General features: G+C 41.0%; 1 protein-coding gene across 1 annotated transcript in view; it reads left to right on the plus strand.

Moving 5' to 3' along the window:
• Window positions 1-20,292, plus strand: part of SORCS3 (sortilin related VPS10 domain containing receptor 3) — a gene marked incomplete at its 3' end in the record, with an annotated part of 288,234 nt that overhangs the window by 133,916 nt on the left and 134,026 nt on the right. Inside the window, exon 4 of the mRNA XM_082053085.1 lies at window positions 17,202-17,360. Within this exon, the coding sequence (XP_081909211.1) occupies window positions 17,202-17,360 (159 nt within the window). The remainder of the gene's footprint in view (window positions 1-17,201; window positions 17,361-20,292) is intronic.

Here is a 20,292-nt window from a genome sequence, read left to right on the forward strand (position 1 = left end):
CACTTTGCCATTGTCTAATTTGAGGTTTCAGGTTTGCCATTATAATTAAATCAATATAACAAACATGCAAATACTACAAGAAGTCACTGAGAATACTTCTTCCCAGCCTTGATTTCTCTTGCCTGTCAAGTACCATTGTGAGTGATCAGGGCCAACTTGGTGATCTGAAAGCACCCATCATTTGAAATGAGACCGCCTCAGAGTGCCGACATAACAAAGAGTCAAGCAGGCTGCAGCCCAATGTGAATCCCTAGCCTCTGGCTGCACCAGAGGAGAAATTCTTCCTGCCATGAGCCGAGACTACTTCATCTTCATGTGGAGCAGTCGTGCTGCTAATTCTCATCTCCTAAGAACTAACGAGCTCAGGGTTTCACACCACTTTGTAACTGTGCATACAGCCTATGCTGCTGGGAGCTGAAACTGCCAGACTTGTATCTGCTCTCCTGCAGGTGCTTGGGCTGTTTCTTCTTTCATTTGCACACTAGGGGCTTGTATTTGCATCAAGAAAATCTACACTGAGTTCTCATTAATACTATGAAATTCCAGGTGATCATTACATGGAACAGTCAGAGAGCTCTGAAGGCCTGGGGGCCATGGCTTTCTAAAGAGTTACTGTTTTGGGTCCTAGTGAGAAGCCTGTGGTTTTGACACTTCCACCACCATGAAGATGCTCTAATGGGCAGAGTGTATTCCAGGACACATTTTCCCCTTCAGTGCATCTGCCCACCCAGTTGTTCGCCTGAGAGGCCACATGAGCAGCATCTGCTTTGCCCCATTGACACACAGATTGAAACAAGCCTGATAATTCTGTGGTGAACTTCGGAAAGGAGAAACTTTCATATTTGTTTAGCAGCACTTCTTCTTCACAGATGAATGGGATTTAAGGGCAGATGGCTGAATGCTCAGAAAAGCTGAGACTTGCAAAAAGCATAGCTTTGCCTTTTCTCCTCTATAGCCTCTGGTCTGTCTTAAGGCACATGACAAAGGCTGCTTATTCTCTGCTGGGCAGGGATCTCAGTTCCCTGCTGACCTTTAATTTAATGCTATATTTTGGGCATTAGTTACATTTTACTAGAGGCAGATTTTCACAGCAGTGTGGGAATTAAAATTGTTTATTTCTTGCAAAGCACTAAGTGGAAAAGCCTCTTCTGTTTTAATAAGAACATTTCTCTTGACTTTTTAAATTATCATTTTCTTTCTACCTCTTTTTTCTTTTGGTTGTTGAAAACTTTCTGATAGAAAATTGGATAATTTCCACAAAAAAATTAACCCTGCGATTTTTTTCACTAACTGCCTGCACTTCAAAATGGCCCTGCTTTGGAGCTGAAGTTCTGCAAGTCCCTATTCTCTAGCATGGATTGGCCTGCTGGTTGAGATCCCTCATCCCAAGAACATTTGCTTTCTTCTTGATTGACAATAACAGGATTCATTTTAGAATTGATGCCTCATGGAGGGATGCAAAGTCCTTCCGAAGGGTGCAGAAAGAAGAATGGAAGTCCCATGTATCTGAAGCACTGCTCCTTGCAGACACTGAGGTGCAATTTTGAATCTCAAGGAATTGTTGATGTAGATTTCACATGTTACTTTTTCCATTAAATGTTCTGTGAATAGTGAATATTCTTGGTGAAGGTGGTGTGTAGTTGAAAATCCAGTTTTCACTTTCTGCCCTTGGGATTCCTGTAGAGGTTGAGAGGATGGGGTTAAAAAGCATTTAAAAGAAAATGAAGAGAGGAAAAAGGAAGTGAATGACAACTCTGACAAAATCAAACCAAAAAGCACTTGCCTGTATAGGGTACTGCTCAGATGAGATGTGGATAACCAGGAGGTCCTGATTGCATTTAAGATCTGAGATGCCAGTTGTGATGTCTTAGAAATACCTTCCTTCATGAATTTGCTTTGCAGTTCAACTGGGTGCAGTCACATTTAGCTTTTCTCCTGCGCTGTTACCATCGTTGTTGTAGGTGATGACTTGAAGAATTAAAAGGTCTGAAGCCTTTTATGCCGACTCTCTGCACAGAAATATCATCCAGGTGCAGTGACTGAAATGTGGATTCCCCCATTTTTCCCTTATAGCAGAACTGAAGCATTAGAGATTTTATTTATAGATAGACCTTCTAGCTAAGGGATTTGAACACTAGTTGCAAACAGCAGAAAGCAGAAATAAAGTTATGGTGCTCAGTTAAAGAGCTTTGAGAAAATGGTTTTGCAGACTAGTTTCCCAGCTGTCATAAAGTCAAAATAAAGGGCCAGTCCAAATCACTGAAGCTATAAAAGCCAAAGGCGTGTGGCACCTCTGATACCTAGTCATGCCTCCAAACTTGGCCCATCAGAATGAGAAACGTTTAGATGTATTTGGAGAGTCAGAAGCTCTGAAAGCGAAATGTAATTAGATTTGTTTGTTTCTGTGCAGCTTCTTGGGGATGAAGCATGGCAACTGTTTATGAGCTGGCAGAGAGCAATGCTGCGTTGCAGTTCAGGTTAATGAAGCAAGAATTTAATTGTGACTGTAATATTGAAACTGCAGAGGAATGCATTTACCTGACTGGAAACTAGCTAGCACATTGGGAGTGACACCTCCTGTTACAGCAGTTGGAGATCATAAATGAGTGCAAGTCGCTTTGACCTCCTTTTTATTTTTTCTTGCTTACTTAGAGAGTGACCGAGAGCAAATCCTGGCCTGGCCTCATGTATCTCCAAAGGGAATCCTTCAACTGTGATTGGTGCCTCAGGGCAGAACCATGGTCAAAACAGATTTTGGTTTTGACTTTATTTCTTAGTCCATTTGATCCCAAAGGGAATTCCACAGCATTTTGTTCTCTCCTTACTCATCAAATGCTGCTGATGAAGCAGTGGTTCCAACATGCACCTGATCTTTGCTAACCCAGCCCGAACTGAGCTGCCATCCTTTGCCACAGCTCCCATTAGTCATCTGCTGCTTTTTCCTAGGGTTGCATCCCAAGATATCAGTGAGAAACTGAGCTCTGGAGTATCCTAAAACCATTTGGCAGATGGAAGGTTTTGTTGGACCCTTTTTCCTTATTATCCTGACACTGTGATAAACAGCATGTGTTGCAAACTGGCACTTGCTGGTGTGATCTCAGGAAACGTATTTGTAACACAAAGGCAAAGGGGCTGAGTTAGAGCCACAGGGCAGGAGTGATAGAACCAGTTGTTTCTACTGTCTTTCATCCCTGATCGTTCCCTGCAGCCCAGTGAAATACAGTTACTAAAAAGCTCTTGGTTTTGCAGCTGCCATTGACAAGGCCTTAATTACCTGAGCTGCAAATGGAGTTGTAATTATCTCTTCGTGCACTCCTTCTCTGGACCTGTTGAGCTGCGTGTGATGTTCTTGTGCTTTTCGGCTCTCCAAAACCCATGCCAATCAGTCCAGAGCCTGCGTGGGCAGAACCTGTCCATTGCTGTACAAGAAAGGCTGTAGCTCTAAAACACAGCACCTGGATTAGGTGAGCTCAGATTTATCTGCTCTGGTTATACCAGTGGGTTGTACAAATGTAACTGTGATCTGGTTAACATCTTAGTGTATTCTGTGTCATAAATACACTCCAGGGACAGTCAATGTCAGTCTCCAGAGTTGACAATTTAAATAGGAGGATAAGGGTGGGAGAAGTAACATTTTTCTTCACTTACTGGTGAAACAAAGATGATATCCACAAGGTCACCCGCAGAATCAGAGGATGTGTGACATGACGTGTTTTTATCTACTAGATGGACTCTTATGAGCTGTTGTGCATGGGATTCTCTCTACTTTTCTGACGAATTCAGCTTGAATTTGTCACCTAAGAAAATAGAGAATTTTTGTAAATGTTTGCAGAACCATGACCAGAAACTGTGTGGAAAAGGTCTCTTGAGTTGCAGGTGTGTTGTAATACCTGGAGAAAATAATTTTAGGAACTTCTCCTTTTGAGGGGATTTTTGTCTCTTTTAAATTTAGAAAAGTCATATTTACTCTGTAAGTTTCTCTGACCTTTCATACATAAGAAATATTGTTTCCCGATGCCGGATGACTTAGTTTATTAGTGATTTCAAACATGGTTCAAGATCAATGCATGGAGGATGTTGAGGTGTAAAGGCAAAATATGGGTGTTGTTAGAATACCCTAAATGTATAGGATCTTTTTCAGTATGCACAAAAAAGTTTATTATTATATTTGGAGATTGTGCCTTCCTGTGGATCTTTAGTCAAGGGGTTCCTGTGCAAGGGTGCTCTGCCCTGCTGCAGCCTGGGGCTATGGGGCCTGGCATGTCAGATGTCACGCTAGGACCTGACCTGACCTATAGGCTCCTGTGCTTAAAGAAAGAAGGAACTACTATCTGTTCCTTTACAGATTTTAATGTTACTATTTCTGACTTGATAGAAATCATAGAGATAAATGAAGGTTGTGTAGCATCTCTGGGATATGGGATGTGACCATTTGTCAGCACATACAGCACAGAATTGGGACCCAATCTTATGAGAGATCCCCAACAGAAGTTTTCTGCTTTCTTAAAAAAGGGACAATCTGATCATTGTACTCCAGGGAAGGCTGACTCTCAGTATGCGTGGACATGCAAACTAGAGATTCTTGGGCCTTTTTCAGTTAATTCTCTGAAAAAGTAGATGTATTAAAAACCAAAGAAACAAAAAACCCCAAAGCCCACTGGACCCAACACACTGCTCATCAGCTGCTTCTAAAAATAAACACAATTGAGATAATTAACAAAAGGCTCACATATGGCACTATTTAATGAGGGTGGAAAAAAGAAGGTTACAAGAGAGATGGGTTTCTGTTTATACCTATCTTAAAGATACTACATTGAAACATATCATTTCAGTGTTCATAAGGAAAAAAAAAAAATCATGTATTATGAAATTCCAGAATTGAGTTTGCCTGTGTGTGCCTTTCTGAATCTGCATTTCATGTCTTTGCACTTACGCATCCCAAGAGCTTTTACTTGCATTTTTCATAGGTTTATGAACTCATCTAATACACATTACTGCTGAAGTACTGAAAGCAAATGGAAACCTAAAGCAGAATTTAATTAATAAATGTAGAGAATAAAATGAGGGTTAAGTTGGCTTTATTAAAAATGTTTTGTCAAATAAATTTCATTTTAGTCTTCACAGATATTGCAAGTCTGGTTGATAAAAGTAAGCATGTAGACAGAAGATGTTTAAGAGAAATAAGAAAAAAACAGACACTTGCTATTGCCATTTATCCACCAAGGACTGGAACTGTGACCCTGAAATCTCTATTTAGATGCCGTCTGTGGCTTTGGGAAAAAATTGGCCACTTGGATGAAAGCAGATATAGATTTTAGGGAAAGGCAAATCAGATTTCAAACCCTTTTGACTTGGCTTATTTACCAGGCAGACTTCCCTGAGATTGCTTTGTGTGCAAAATAGAGTAGGTGAGCACTCTTTGTGGTGGTAAATGTAGGTATCTACCACTTTAAACATACAATTCCCTGTCCCATCATCTTTAAAAAAAACCTAAGATTGGTTGAAGAGAGTGTCACTGCACTTGTTTGTCTACTGGAATGGCTGTGGAGTCAGACTGTGAGGGGGCAAGATGGGAAAAACCCAAGCCAATATTTCAGCTTTGTTTTTCTATGACTTGCAAACAATGTTTTGGGAAAAAAAAGGCCAGTTTTGGGGTAAGAATCACCTTGGCAGGATACTGGTGCACATGTGTGACAGGGCTTCCGTGTCTGGCTTCCAGAAGTCAGCCCATCTCTCCTGTTGCTCTTTCTGATTGCTTCACCTTGAATCGCTAGAGTCAGGGTCCTGCAGAGCCTTAGGGGATGGTCTGAGGCTGTAAGGAGAGGAGATGTGGTAAAACTGGAAAGGTCACATCCACTTTTAGATCTGGACTTCGAAGAGCTAACTGCCAGTGTCTAATAATAAGGTAGCTTGCTCTAATTTAGCTATTAAGTGTTAAAGGACAGATCAGAAGTTATAATATCCACTAAAATAAAGCTGCAATCTTGCCGCTTAGCATGGCCATTGCTTTTGTGGAGTGGTTGGAGTGGACCTGTGTGAGCTTTCGGAGTGCCTTGTCTTGGCTGCAGGGAGGAAGAGGGGCTGCTGGGATCCTTCACATCCTGTACTTAACACCCAGCCTGTCAGCAGGGCGGGCACAGCTGCAGATCCTGACGTAGGGCGGGTTTGTGAGACCTCCTTACTTTCTCTACCCTCCCTACCTCTCTGTGAAACATGGCCACCTCCTTCGCTGCTGCAGCTCCAATCATATATTAATTTATGTAGTATGAAAAATGAGGTAGTTTTGAATTAATGAGAAGGGGAATGGTGCTTCACAGACAGCAGGGTAATCAATCAATAATAATGAGTCAGCATGTCCTGTTATTAAAGAGGAGGAAAAATAATAGAATGGGTGGAGAGCAGCTCTTGGAAAAGGGGCAGGTGGGTCCTTTTGAATGCTGTGTAATGGTCTGACCTTGATCTTTAGTGATATGAGCTGGTTCATCAGAATACAGTTATTTTTCTTTAAGGAAAGTAACTGCCCTGCCAACCCCAACCCTCAAACCCAGCAATGTTTAGCGAAATGTTTTTTTATTTCATTATTTTCCAAAGTGAAGAATAAGGAAATCCAGCATTACTCATTGAGTGAATTCTCATTTTTAGTAGAATAGATGAGCAGTGTCTGCAGGGTACGTGCTGGCAGTTGAAGGGTCGGGACCCCATCTCACTTTCTGCCATGTGTGCACATCTGCCTCTTATAGTGTAAGTGCAGTAACTCTGACTTCAGCTCTGATGTGATCAACTTTGTGTAAAATGCTTTCTCCTAAGCAGCACTGGATCTTTTTGCCAGTTTATTCCTAAAACAAAGTATCAGGGTTGTGCTGCAGATAAAACGTTTGTCCCCGTACTGATTTGACGAAAAACTAGTTAATTTTCCTTCATGCAGTTACAAACCTTTCTTTTTCATAGCTAGCACAGTCATTGTTTGGACTTAGTTTAAGAACAAGAAGATAAAACCCCATGGCAGAGTTAATGTTTTTAATTGTCCTGGTCTGAGAGCCAAGGACAGTTCTGAGCACTCTGCCCACAGGTGTGAGGTGGCTAATAGGGGAGGCGTGTGTGTGCATGGAAAGATATGGAAAGGAAAATACGTCATTTTTCCCAAGGCTGCGAGATATCAGTGACCCTCTTGGAACAGGACTTGGCAGCTGTGTTTCAGTGTCACTGGTGCAGTTGCTCACCTTCTTGGTGTGTAATTGCAGACAGGACTTCTACCATAAACCGGCAAGGACTGTATCACTGGAAGCTCATTTTGCAAATGTAATGGAAAACATCAAAGCCAGTGAGCTGGTAGTTGTGAATCCTGTTCCTAAGTCCTGAACCTTCCAATATATTAGGATCCCTGACATGTGAGTTAGTGTGTGGAGCTTGCAGCCACAGCTGGGTGCTACTGCGCAGAGTACTGCAATGCCATCATGTTTTGTAACCTTAACCTTTAATTTTTGGGGGCCTTAGTCTTCAATCCAGAAAATGGATAGACCTTCTCCTACATCCTCGACTTCCTTCAGTGGGAGGCTGTTAAGAAGAGAAATACTTTAGGGACAGTGAGTGACATGAGTAATAGATACCAGGTTAGTAAATTGAGATAGATCATTAGCATCTGGTTGTGAGCATTGATAAAGCTGACTGTTGTCTATGTTCTCTCTGCAATCTGTCTAAAAAGCAGAAAAATAAAGTGTGTAAGCAGAGAAGAAGCAATGATGCATTTGAAATTGTATTCAGGTTTAATGGCCTCAAGGGAGATAGATAATACAATTTTTATTTTTCTAAAGAGTCATGAAACACTCTACTGTCCTCAGATAAAGTAGACTGCTGTATATGGGCTGCAGAAGTTTCCCTCCATGAGTAACTATCCATGCACATCTCTTTGTTTTCTGTAATGGGGCAACTACTGTGAGTAAACTTATTCCCACATATAAGTGTTCTCCCAAGTGAGACTGATAATCAGAGGAGTGTTTTTACAAATGATGTTCTCAGTTTCAGCAGCTGTGGTGCATACAGCCTCTCTTTACTGATAACATTATTTTCTGTAACTATTTCTGCTTACTTGGTAAGTTACCATCATGGTGAAAATTATGTTGTAGTTCTATGGAGAATAGCAAAACCGTGCATTTACTCAAATAGCATATAATTACAACAGTGAATGCTGCTTTTCTCTTTCTGGACACACAGTTTGGGATCAGAGCTGTTTCATGTCACTAGAAAAAGCTGGTGACTACAAAACAATGTGTCAGATGTTGTGACAGTTAGGGATTTCCTATGTAAACCAAAAAGAGTTAAAAAGCATCATGCAGAACTGTACTATGCAGAAATACCAGACTCCAGAGCAATGCATAATATAGATCAGAAGCTTTACATTTCCCTTCTCCCGATTTGGTGTCTGTTTTTCTGGTGGAAGCACTGGTTGTTGCCTAAGGTCACCAGCTGGGATTCCTTCTCCTTCTGGTTCAGGCCCAGTCATGGAAGTGCTGGTCAGACTGCTTATATCAAAACCAGCCATAAGTGGTGATGCTTGTAACCCATTTGGTGGTTCATATAGGGGACTTATGCATGAACATGCTGCGATATGGAAAAGCCATTGGCAAATAGCTGAACAGCACACAGCACCAAAGTGGCCTTAGGAAGATGGGATGACTGTGGCAGAGGACTTTGTTCTGATGATCTGTGGGGAGCTGGAGAATGTGCAGCTATAAAAAGAATATAATGGGATGGAGTAACCTTGGTTAAAATCTGCCTTGCTGTGACAAGGAGGTTTTACAACGAAACATGTGGCTGTTGCCAATCCGTCACTCTTTGCCAGGTCAAACACATGCTTTTTGGATGGCTTCCATCCCCACTGGCACCTGAAATTTAACAAGAAAATGCTTGCTGTGCCTTGTAATTAAAAGTGAAAAGTACATGTGTCCAGTGCCAAAAGACAAGACAAAACAGGGAGTCATGTTGTTCTGACCTGCTTAGCAGTAAAACAAAGATGAGATGTTCTGCTTTGTTGGGTCTAGCATGATGGCTTATTCCACTCCTGTGCATGCAAATTGGATGCAGCCTGGGATTTGGTGTTGTGGACAGGTTAGGATGGCAGACTTAAAGTATCTGAGTTCTTTTCCCAGCTCTGATTTTGCTTAAGCCTTGCAGCCATAATATATTTCCATTTCCCACCTGCCAAGGAGAATGGCTGAGTGGTTTTCCTTGAGGAGCTCTTGCATTGTATCCAATTTAGCCTTGATTTGCTCCTTATCCCCAGGGCATCCTGCAAGGTGCATCTGTGCTCTTGTGTAGCTGCTCAAGGTGGTAATTAAATGAAGTGCTCTCTCCATAGGGTGTGTGAGCTGGGAATTCTGCGATGTGTTTTGTTTTGGTATGGTAATTTATGGCAGGTATGCCTGCAATGCCAAGAGCGTATTTTAATTTTGTACAAATCTGAACAATTAATTGTAATTGTAATCTGGATATAATTAAATATGAGAAACAATAGAGATCAGAAAGATTAACCAAGGTTATTCACTGTAACTGTACATGGAGGGCTGATGTCCACCTTTTTAGAAAAGGCAAGGTGGTGCTGGTCCTCATTTGATTGTGTTTTACTAATCTATTTTCTCAGAGTTAATAACATAAGATATCTCTCCTATGGATTTTCAAACAGGAGGACAATAGGTAATCATTCTTTAGCCACCAAACTGCTCTATCTCAGAGTGTCCCCGAAGTCTTTCTGTCATCTCCATCCCTTTTAATTTTTACAGGAAGTGAATGAAAGAATTACTGAGATGCTGTAATCTTAAATGTGTACTCTTCCCTGACTGAGCCAACTGCATGTACCACACGCTGGGACTATATATTCCAATTGCATGCTTAGTGCCTGAGTATCTTTAGTACTAGTATCTCATGCATGTAGGTTGTCCATCCTCATAGGCCAGATTTATGCTCCCTTGAACTACTGGTTCCAAGTTCTGTTGAGACAGGTGCATATTTGGTTGGTTGTAGCTCAAGCTCTTGGTTTTATTTCTGACAGTACCAAGATCCTGCTGAGGGGCTTTTCAAGTTAACAGTGAACCTGGGAAGCTTGATCCTGGTGGGGAGGGTGTGCTGTTCAGACAGCAGGTTTATGCTTCCATCATTTCTGGTTGACAAAATGGGCTCCCACTGATGTTAATGTCAGAGATCTATGCTGTCTTCTCAAACAAACTTACCGGAGTAGAGAACTGCAGTGTCCAGCACAGCTGGAGGAGTCTATGGAGGAGGTCCTTCATGGGAGTTTGATGCTTACAGAAACAGCAGTTGGCATCGGGAAAGTTCAGTGAGAAACAATGGGATACTGCAGAGTAGGGGTTGATCTGTAATTCTTGATAGGAAGTTCTGGAGACAGAATAATATGAAGTACCTGAAAGGTCTTGAGAGAGCTATTTGGTTCTTTGGTCACGGTACATGTAATGTAGACCCAACGCAAAAGTCCCAGGAAAGTCTGTTTCATTGCTCTCTTTCTATGGGTGTCTGACTCATTTTTCATTATCCAATAATAAATACAGTAGTGAAAGTCACCTTTAACACTTAAAGATTGCTTGGATTTTATGGGATTGTATTGAAATGAGTGCCAAGGTATAAAAGCCTTATGGTTGAGGTACTTTTATAACACATGCTTCATAAACCCTTATAAAGTGAGTGCAGTGCACTTCATCCTTTAAGATTACAGCGTTATGATTCTGGGAGATGGTGATCTGGTGCTATATTCATTAATTAAATCTGTTATTAATGTTAAATTTTGGGCAATAAGAAGTCAAGTTACAAGAAGTTGAAATGGGCTAGGTCCAGACAATTTATCTCTCATGAAAGCTCAGTGCACCTTCACTGCTTGATGGATGCCTACAGGTTATCCTTAACATTAAGGAAGTTTTTGAGCCCATGTGAGGCAAGAAGGAGCCAAAATCTGGGCTACTCCATGACACAAGGGATTGCAAAGATAGTTTTCCTTTTGGGGTGCAAAGTTAGTAATTATGCAGAAGCTATTGTCTTCTTCATGGAAGTCTGTTTTAGATTCCCAGAGAGATGATGTCCCCTTTGTCACAGCTGCTGATCACTAAGTAGTGGGGTGGGTTGTATATAATCAAACAGGATTTCTCTCTCGAGCAAATTTTTATTAATGCCATCTCATATTCTTCTTCTGTCTGACTGATAGATTCATTTTTTTTTTCTTGGTGACTGGAAAGACAGAGGCTGGCTCCCTTTTCCTTTGATTTTTGCAGGAGTCAGTATATCTACAGGGCAGTCAGCAAGTATCCAGTCATTTCTGAACATCTTCTGTAAAAGTTTGTGTAAAGGTATGTTTTCTAAACTAGTGCAAATCATGCAAAGATATTTGTAACTTAATGCTGATTTATATGGGTGTTGCTTTCGCTGCTAAGTAGACAGTTACTTCTGACATGGGTATATTTTTGTCTCAGATGGGTATGGGCTGATTTAGTTAAACTGAAGGGGTTTTTCAAATTTAAGTGACATGTGATGAAGGAAGAAGAAAAAAAAGATGAGATGTTCTTTGCAATGAGTTGCATCTGTCCTCCATTGGGTTGGGATAGAAGGGCTTCAGGTATGCTGTGTAGCTGTGTTCTGAGAGGTTAAGGTTGTGTCTATACATCTGAGGGCATCCTTTAGCCTACAGGGCAAGTAAATTGCTGTAATGATGTAGGAGAGAGAAGAATGCAAGGGGAATAAATAACCAAATATTTGCCAGGGAGACGTTTTATATGGTCAAACATTTAATCTAAAATGCTTCAACAGTAAAAAATTACTTTTCACCTAAGAGAGTTCCAAACTATTCACATTGAACATACTTGTGATGAATTGATATTTTGAAGGAAGAAAATGATTTTTTTGTATCTTTAAGCCTTTAAATGTCATTTGATTTTGGTTTTTTTTTTAGTTTCAAAAGGAGGAAAAGACTTCATAAGTCCAAACAAAGCAAAAATCCTCCCTTTGCATTGACATTTCAGCATAAATTGTTGAAATGTTTCAGCTTTTTAAACTCAAAGGTAATAAGAAACTTTGTGGGGAAGCAGGCTTAGCTCCAGAGGTCTTGTGGGACCATTCAATCCTTTAAATGTTTTAAATCAAAATGGGAAAGCAAAAAAAAAAAAAGTTTTTCTTTTAAAAATCAGATAAAATCAGATTTATGTTTTCTTATGATTAATGTAGATGTAGCCCGGCTTTAAGAAGTGCTTCTGAGTTGAGGATCTAGTGGAAGGAGGCAAAAAAAAAGAAGCCTCTTTACATGTAAGCTGAGTACATTCAATATGGAAATTGCTATGAAGCTGTAAACATGAAACCTTAAGTTTCTTTTTTTGCAGCATCGTTTTTGGCAGAACTACCTTTTCAGTTGCAGAAGAGGATTTAGGAGGCAATGCTACAGAGCAAGTTGCTAATACTTTGCTAAGGATTTGGGTTTCGTTTGTAGCTATGGAAGCCTGGATGGTTTGTAGTGTGTGGTTTTTTTTTTTTGTTTTTTTTTTTTTAATTATTATTAACTGTTTTATTTCTTTTTAGAATAGTGCTTTATATAAGTAAATGAGAATGTGACTGGGACCTCTGAAAAGGACCTCTTATGAAAAGCACGTTAAAATGAAGGGGAAAATCACAAAGCAATACACAATGGTTTATCTACTGATTTCTGGGAACAAAAGACGTTTATTTTGAACCTGACTTACCTATATTCATTTACAGGGATGCTTCTTGCTAATGTAGCTCAGTGGTACCACTGCTATAGGTATTGTCCCTATAAAACTTCTCTGTGCTGATTTAAAAAGAGACATTTTGGTAATTTACACTGAAAATTTACGATGGCTAAGAAAAATAAAAGGATTCAATGAAAACTGATATTAATAAAAATTCCTTTTATGTGGCAGGTTGTTTCATTTTTTGTCCATAGATAGTTTATTAAAAGCTCCAGCTGTGTATGAAGCAGATCTCTTGTGCTGGGATAACACAGAGACAGGGAGCAAGAGTGGTGAATCAGTGTTTGAATCTGATGCTCTGGATACAGGTAACATGATGGCGACGTGGGGGTGGTTGTTCTTGTGCCTTGGGTGTGGAAGAGGAAGGGTAGTGGTGATGTGCCAAGCAGGCCTGTTAAAGGAGGGCAGGACCATGAAGGATGCTGGGAGAAGAACCGGGTGCCAAGCTCTAGGGGACTCTTTGGCATGACGGCATCAGACAGATGCAGGCAGATATGAGTTCAGACTCCATGTAGCTCCAAACCAGTAGAATCTGGGCATGTTGTAGTGTTGTGCCCATGAGAAGTGTGCTGGCTCATTACTGGTGTGGTTCAATACTCCAGATCACAGGCATCTTTGTGCCCAGGTAGCTTGGAGCAGAGGAATCGGAATGTGTCACCATCTTGAGTTGTCCTCCTGGACACAGCTTATGTGAAACCAATACTGAGGAAGGTGTTTGCATTAACGCAGTGACACTCCTGAGATTTTAGTCAGGGTAGCAGGAACTCAGATCTTAGTTACACATCCTGCTTTAGTTTTTATTATATTAGCCCCATCAGAGGGCTTGCCATTTCAGTGGATTTGTGCTGAGATGTGGTGTCACTTTCCTTCTCCCCACTTCTGCATTTCTTCAGAGCTCTTTTAAGGGTCCTACATACTCTCCAACAAATCAGAGTGCCTTTAACTGCTTCTGTGGTTTGTGTGCCAAATACATCATGGCAGGTATAGGCATGACACCTCCCCTCCTTGTTCTTTCTGCCTGCAACCTGTGCTGCCTATTTCCTGGGATAAATCCCCTTGAAGTATTTGGAGCCAGATGTGTTTCCTGATCACATGCCAAAGATCTGAGGCTGTACATCGTAGTTTATGTTGTTTTTGCAAGGTGGCCTCTCTGAATCATTTCCCTTCTGTGTGCTTCCCCTGCTGGTGTCTGGTGTTCTGCACAACTGGATTTTATTCAGAAGAGTTCTGTATGTGTCATCGTTGCCCTGAGAGCTCCTGCTTTAAAGGAGATACACCATGTACCAGCCTGCTCTCTTCCTCTGCATTCATCCCCTAAGAAAAAACCTGAAGTTCAGTCCGATTTTCAGCCTGGTTTGTTTTGTCTGGTGTGTGCCATTCATTGTCCACTGAATTTTGGAGCTTGGGCTATAGCCTCTAGAGGAAAGCTGTATAGTATAAACCACCTCAGCTTAAGTATGTTTTCAAGGACTTGCTCTTAGCAGTAATCAATCCTGCCTCCCCTTCCACTCTTCTCTTAGACTAGAGAAGATGACAACTGAAAATAATGTTTTATATATGTGTGTATATATATATATATTCTAGAATGTAGCAAGGTGAAATGTAATTTCCTTTTTAATAAAGACTGCTATTTAATTTAATATTATAGAAAAGTATTAGATCTTAAAACCCTATAAATTACATTCGCAACTCTGGTGCTCCTTTGCTGTTTCCTTATGGCAATTATAAATGGCAACACAGGGTACTGGCAGAAATGCTTGTTCTGACTGGAGTTTGTTTATTGGCTCTTAATGAAAAGTGATTAATCTATATCACTGCTGGATTGGATCCTCTGCCCTGGCCCCGTAATGAGAAGTGGAGGTTTTGGGCCTTTGACAAATGTCTTGCTATTTCCCCTGCCAAAAGTTGTCCCCTTCCTCCATAACTTCCAGGAGAAAAAACAAAACAAAAAACAAACCAGAGTCTCCCACTGTTTTTTTCCTGCTTGCTACATAACAAAACTGTGGACCATACCCAGCTGCGTGACTGGTGATGACCTTTTGTTTTTCACGCTGATTGAGCCTCCTGTTTCTTCCATCCTGCTTTGTGTAGGATCAGCCTCGTTTGGGAGGGTGGGTGACAACAGGGATGTTGGGTGTGTTTCTTTCTCAGTTGGAAGAATGGAGAGTTGATATCCGAACTGCATGGGGGGGTGAGTGACTAATGTGGTGGCACTTACAACAAGGTATGGCAGCTCTTAGACTCTTCCAGCTTTCCCTCTAGCTGTTAATTTTCCTGGCTTGGTGGTTTTGTTATTTGATCTTGAAATCACTGTTATGCTTCCAGAGGAACAAATTGCCTGGCTTTGTGAACCATCTGGTGAAAACATTACACCTTTTCCATCTCATCTGCCCCATTTGTTGAACTATCCACCGAAGTGTTGCAGATGGAGTGTGAAAGGGCAGCATGAATGTTTTGCGTGTGTACCACATCAGTTCTATGTGCTTGTGGGCTGTCTTGTGCTCCTTATCTGAGGGCAGAACTCTAGCATCAACCTTTTAATATACAGCATTATTAACTCTGTAACCTTCTGCAACATCAGGTGGAAAATCTTCTTATTCCTGAAGTGTCCTTCCTTTTGAACGTAAGATTTCTCTGGAATATCTTGTTATATTGGCAATATTGCAGCTTTCTTCCATTCTGCAGATGCAAATGATTTTTACTGAACTGCTACAGTTCTCTGGCATAGGAAATACACTTTGGATGAACAGGGAACAAAATGACTTTGAAGTCTAAGTCACCAGTGACAGAAAAAGTATTAATATCTTGAAATAGTGGGGAAACCTTTCTTGTTTGGAGCAAAATGAAATCCATATTTTGATCTGATTAGAAAGAAGAAACATATCAAAGCTTCCCTCTCGTTAGATGCCATTGGGACCTATTCTCAAGAATTCCCAGGGAGTTGCCTGTGGGAAGTTTCCCATTTCATGCTCTGTGCACCAGAGCACAACCCAGGTGCACTTTTCCAGGACTTGTGGTGTGGCTGCCTGTGGGAGCAGGTGGAGGTTGCTTTATGAGGCTGGTAAGCAGTGTTTGTGAGGAATGTCAAAGGAGCTCAGACCTCACTCTGGATTCATACATGTGACTTCACCCTGAGACCATGTTCAGTTCTAGTTTTAAAGGCCCTTTTCATTTCTTAATGGGAAGGATCAAAACACATTTACGTTACATTCACTTTCCCTTTGTGACTTCATGGAGTTAATGAGGTGCTTAAGACTAAAAAAGTGCTTAAATTTTTTTGCTTGATCAAGGTCTAACATACCAAGAGTCTCACCATTTCTTAAAAACTTATTTTGGTTGTCAAAATTAATGTGTTTCCCTACTGTAGTATTGAAGCTATAGCTCTGTGAAGCTGGATAAGAAAAGTTAACATGGACATGCGAATGTAAAAAACTGCAGTGGGATCTCCTCTAGCTGATCGTTCTGCATCTAGCTAAAAAAGGCAGTTCCTGGATCTGTTTTCCTGCTGAAAGGCAGTTTCTATATTTATTTCAGCTATTGTATCAATAACATGCTGTGTTTAGTACAGCTCTAATTTATTTCCCACTGTTTGCCTTTATTTTATGGTACTGGCATTTGCTTTAATGTGATGTCGTTTTCTCCAGATGTTAATAAGATGGTGTTAATGTTTCCACAACATTTTTCTTGATAACATTTATGTAGAGCATGCCATCTGATAACGTGGAATCAACCCATTTAAAAATATTGGTAATAATATTCTAATTAAAATTAGTGTCTCAGAAGTGTTTTCCTCCCTGTACAAATTGAGGTCATACACTTTCCCGCGCTTGGGGAAAATAATGTGTTCACTGAGTGCATGAATATCTCCTACTGTATAAATTGGAAGTGTGATATATGAGATCATGTATTGATGTTTGCACACACCCACATAGACTATTTTCAGATGCCAGTAGCTGATCCAGGTAGGCATTCTGTGTTTTCAGGGCGGTGTTGCACCCATTTGTAGCTCTGCAAGCTGCCAAATAATGAGCCTTAAATCTCAGAGATGCCCTGTTGTGTACTTTTGGAGAGAGTATTCCACATTGGGAAAAGAGCTGGTAGACTGGAAAGGGACCAGAAAAGCCTGGTGTGGCTGCCTGAAGTTGATATACCCAACCAAATTCAGCTTTGATGTCAACATAGTATTGTTCACTCTTGCTGGGCTTTCTGAATTTATGATTAAAAAGAATCACTGAATGAATCTATGAATGAATCACCATATAAAATGGAAGTGAAATACTGAAAACAAAAAAATATTCTACGTGGGAAATCCTATGGGCTGTTTACACTCTTGAGCTAAGTTCTGAACACATCTAATAGGAATCAGTGCTGTATGACCTCACTTTTTAAATGACGTTCAGTTTTACTTTTCCATTAACACTCTTTTCCCTCCATTTTTCTATTTAGATCATGCTTCTCAGTGATCCAGAGATCGAGAGCAGCATCCTCATCAGCTCTGATGAAGGGGCTACCTACCAGAAGTACCGTCTGAACTTTTATATCCAGAGTTTGCTCTTCCACCCCAAGCAGGAGGAGTGGATCTTAGCCTACAGTCTGGATCAAAAAGTGAGCAATTTATTTCATATTTCAATGGTTCTTGAGCCAGGTGTTCAAGTGGATAGTGTCAAGAAGGTCACACTTCCAGAGATGGTGAAGAAATTCCAGTGTGCTTTGTTGTGGTCTCACCTTGCAGGTTTAAATGTGCTCAAAACCCACCCAGTGACTCCAAAATAAGCTTGCTGAAGAGAGTGAAGTTACACAGCGATCATGATGAGTATGGAAACTTTAGTAGTGGTGATGGTATCAAAGATGAAAAGAATCTGTGATTCGACAAATACGGAACTGTTCTAAAATCTTTAGATTTGTAGGCTGTGGTGATTGCTGAGCTGTCTTTGAGGATCAAGCACTGGGGCTGAGCTGGTCTGTAACAGCTGGCTGTTGCGTGTGACAGAGTGCTCTTTCTGCTTGCAAACTGAACTCGGTTATCTGGAAATCAGTGATCAGCAACGATGACAAACTCCACTGTGCCACTTTTTAACTCACTTTGCAGTGCCTTCTTTTAGTGAGACAACTCTTAAGTCTGGTACTTTGTCCTCAGCAAGCCTGCTCCTACAGAGCTCTCATCTGCCTTGAAAGCTGCTGAGCCATGCGGGTGTGATGTGACTTGTAAAGCGTCATGGCTATAGACTGTGTGCTTCAGTTCTGCAACAGCAGTCCCCACCATAGCCCAAACCTGAGACATAGACTGGATCATGAAGCTAGAAATTTTAGAAAGCTTAAAAGAAGTTAAGCTTTTATCTTTCCTCTCTTCTGCCATCCATAGACTAGAAAGCAAAAACATGCTGAATAGCTACTTTTAAGTTTTTTGCATTAATCTGTTAAGTATGTGTGTTCAAGGTGGGATTTTCAGCTCCTACAGTTATTTTTTTAAGTTTTCTGAACTAGTCAGTCTCATATCCCAGCAATAAGGATACCTAAAACATTGTGCCTCTTGTATTTGACAGAATTTCATTTGAAGGGGTAGTGTAAGTCTCTACCCAAGTAGTTGCTGAGAGTATAATCAATCAATCTAACCTTCCCATCCCCTTGTTAACAGAATGCTATGGCAGGCACCAGCTGGTTTGCTGCTATGCTACTGGTAATGTTTGAGTGACATTTGCAAGCACAAAGCTATTGGAAATACACTGCTTTCATAGTATCAAGTCCTTACTGTATGAAGGAGTTAGTCAAATGTCAAATAGTTTTGTGCACTCAGATGTGTTAACAGGGATTTTGAAGTAGGCTAGAAAGACCAATCTATTCGATGTCACAGAATGGTTTGATGCCACTTTCAAACTGGAGGTAAAGCTTTTAAATAGTGATGGTGTTTGTACAAAGGCAGCCCTGAAAGAAACAGACATCCAATGGATGTGAGAAGCCAGATATGACATACTGAGTATGTGTTTGCAAAGAGATCCAGCTGTAGTGAGTGTGGAGCATCTGCTTTTGAGTTGAAACACTGTAATTCTATTCCAGCACTTCGTAGTCTTTTTGTGATATGTTAGCCACTGAAAAGAGAAAATACAAAGTATTCACATGCATTTGACTATGATGTTGTAATTGTACTTCTCTGGTCCAGTACAGCAATAGTGGCTCAAGAACATCTTTGCCTCTGCTCCTTCAAACCAATGCATCCGAGTGCCCACTTCAGGTGTTGTCTTCCAATCAGAAGAAAGCCAAGGAAAATGAACTATGAGGTTCACCCTGAGGTTTCTTGCATTTTATCCCAGGAACTGGACAAATTTGTCCCCAGTGTAAGAGCAAAGATGAGGTGCTCTGCAACTTGTTCATCAAATGGAAATGAAGCAATGTGAAGTTTAGGCTTTGCCTTATATCTGCCTTTGCATTCAAGGTCACTCATAATGCTTTTCTTCAGCGTTCAGAAAGATGGCCTTAAGTGCCGGTTGAAAGTTGATCCTTGAGTGGAACCATGGAGGCAGCACTTTTCCCAGTTGAAGCATTTGCTTAACATAACCCAGGTTTATATTGTACTCAGCCACATCTTGGCTTGGTAAGAGCTGTAAAAAGATTGTCACTCCGGCTCAGGATCATGCAGCTTCATTCCATTACAGTTGATGCTGAGATAATGGGCTGTGCTGTTAGAGTGCAAAGGCAGCACTTTAGGCTGTGACAGCTGTGCTGTGGGAAGTTTCCAGATGATGTCTTCTGAGAGGCCAGTGTAATTCGTGCCTGCCTGTCTGGAAACAGAGGTACTGCTACAGCTGAGTGGGAACCAGAGATCAGCTGTGACTCTCTGTTAGGTGTGGGTTAAGCCAATTATAAGAAGAAAGTGTCCTTGAGGCTAAAAAGCCTAAATCCTTAAAAAGCTTCATCAGGTCTTGTGCATCTTTATAAGACTGTTGCAATTGTTCTCCTCTCTTGTTCTCTAGCAGCCAGATCTGGATCTCACCTTCCCACACTGCTATGCCGTGTCTTCTGTCCTAGCTGTGATCATGGGATCATGCCAGTGACATGATCTGCTGCTGACTGGAAGAGAGACATCAAGATAGTAAGAGCTCCTAAAATAAGTGGCTAGAGAGGCTGCAGTAGTGCTCTGTAGTTGTGAGGAGGCTATCCAAAGAGACGCCATGCTGCTGTCAGGGGCTCATTCTCCAGCTACAGCCTGGTTCTGCTGGTCCTCCTCTGGCCTTTTGTTTTGTGCCCATTTTCCTATGAGGCAGCCTGAAGTCTCCTGGCACAATATAGGTGGTGCTGGATCAAATAGTGCTTGCTTTCTCACTTCATGTACCCAGGTTTTCGGATACAACTGCTCTGAAACACTTTTGATTTAAATGCATGAAAGGTCAATAAAACAGAAAGTTTATCAGTCTGTAACCTGCAGGTAATATTCATCCACAGATACTGTGACAAGGAAGGTGCTGATGAAAGTCAGTGGCTTGGTGTATGTTCAGTTGAACAGCCACTCCTACAGTGAGAGACCATAATCTTCCATCTCTCT

This window comes from Streptopelia decaocto (assembly GCF_964273445.1).
Source record: "Streptopelia decaocto genome assembly, chromosome: 5".
NCBI classification, from domain to species: domain Eukaryota; kingdom Metazoa; phylum Chordata; class Aves; order Columbiformes; family Columbidae; genus Streptopelia; species Streptopelia decaocto.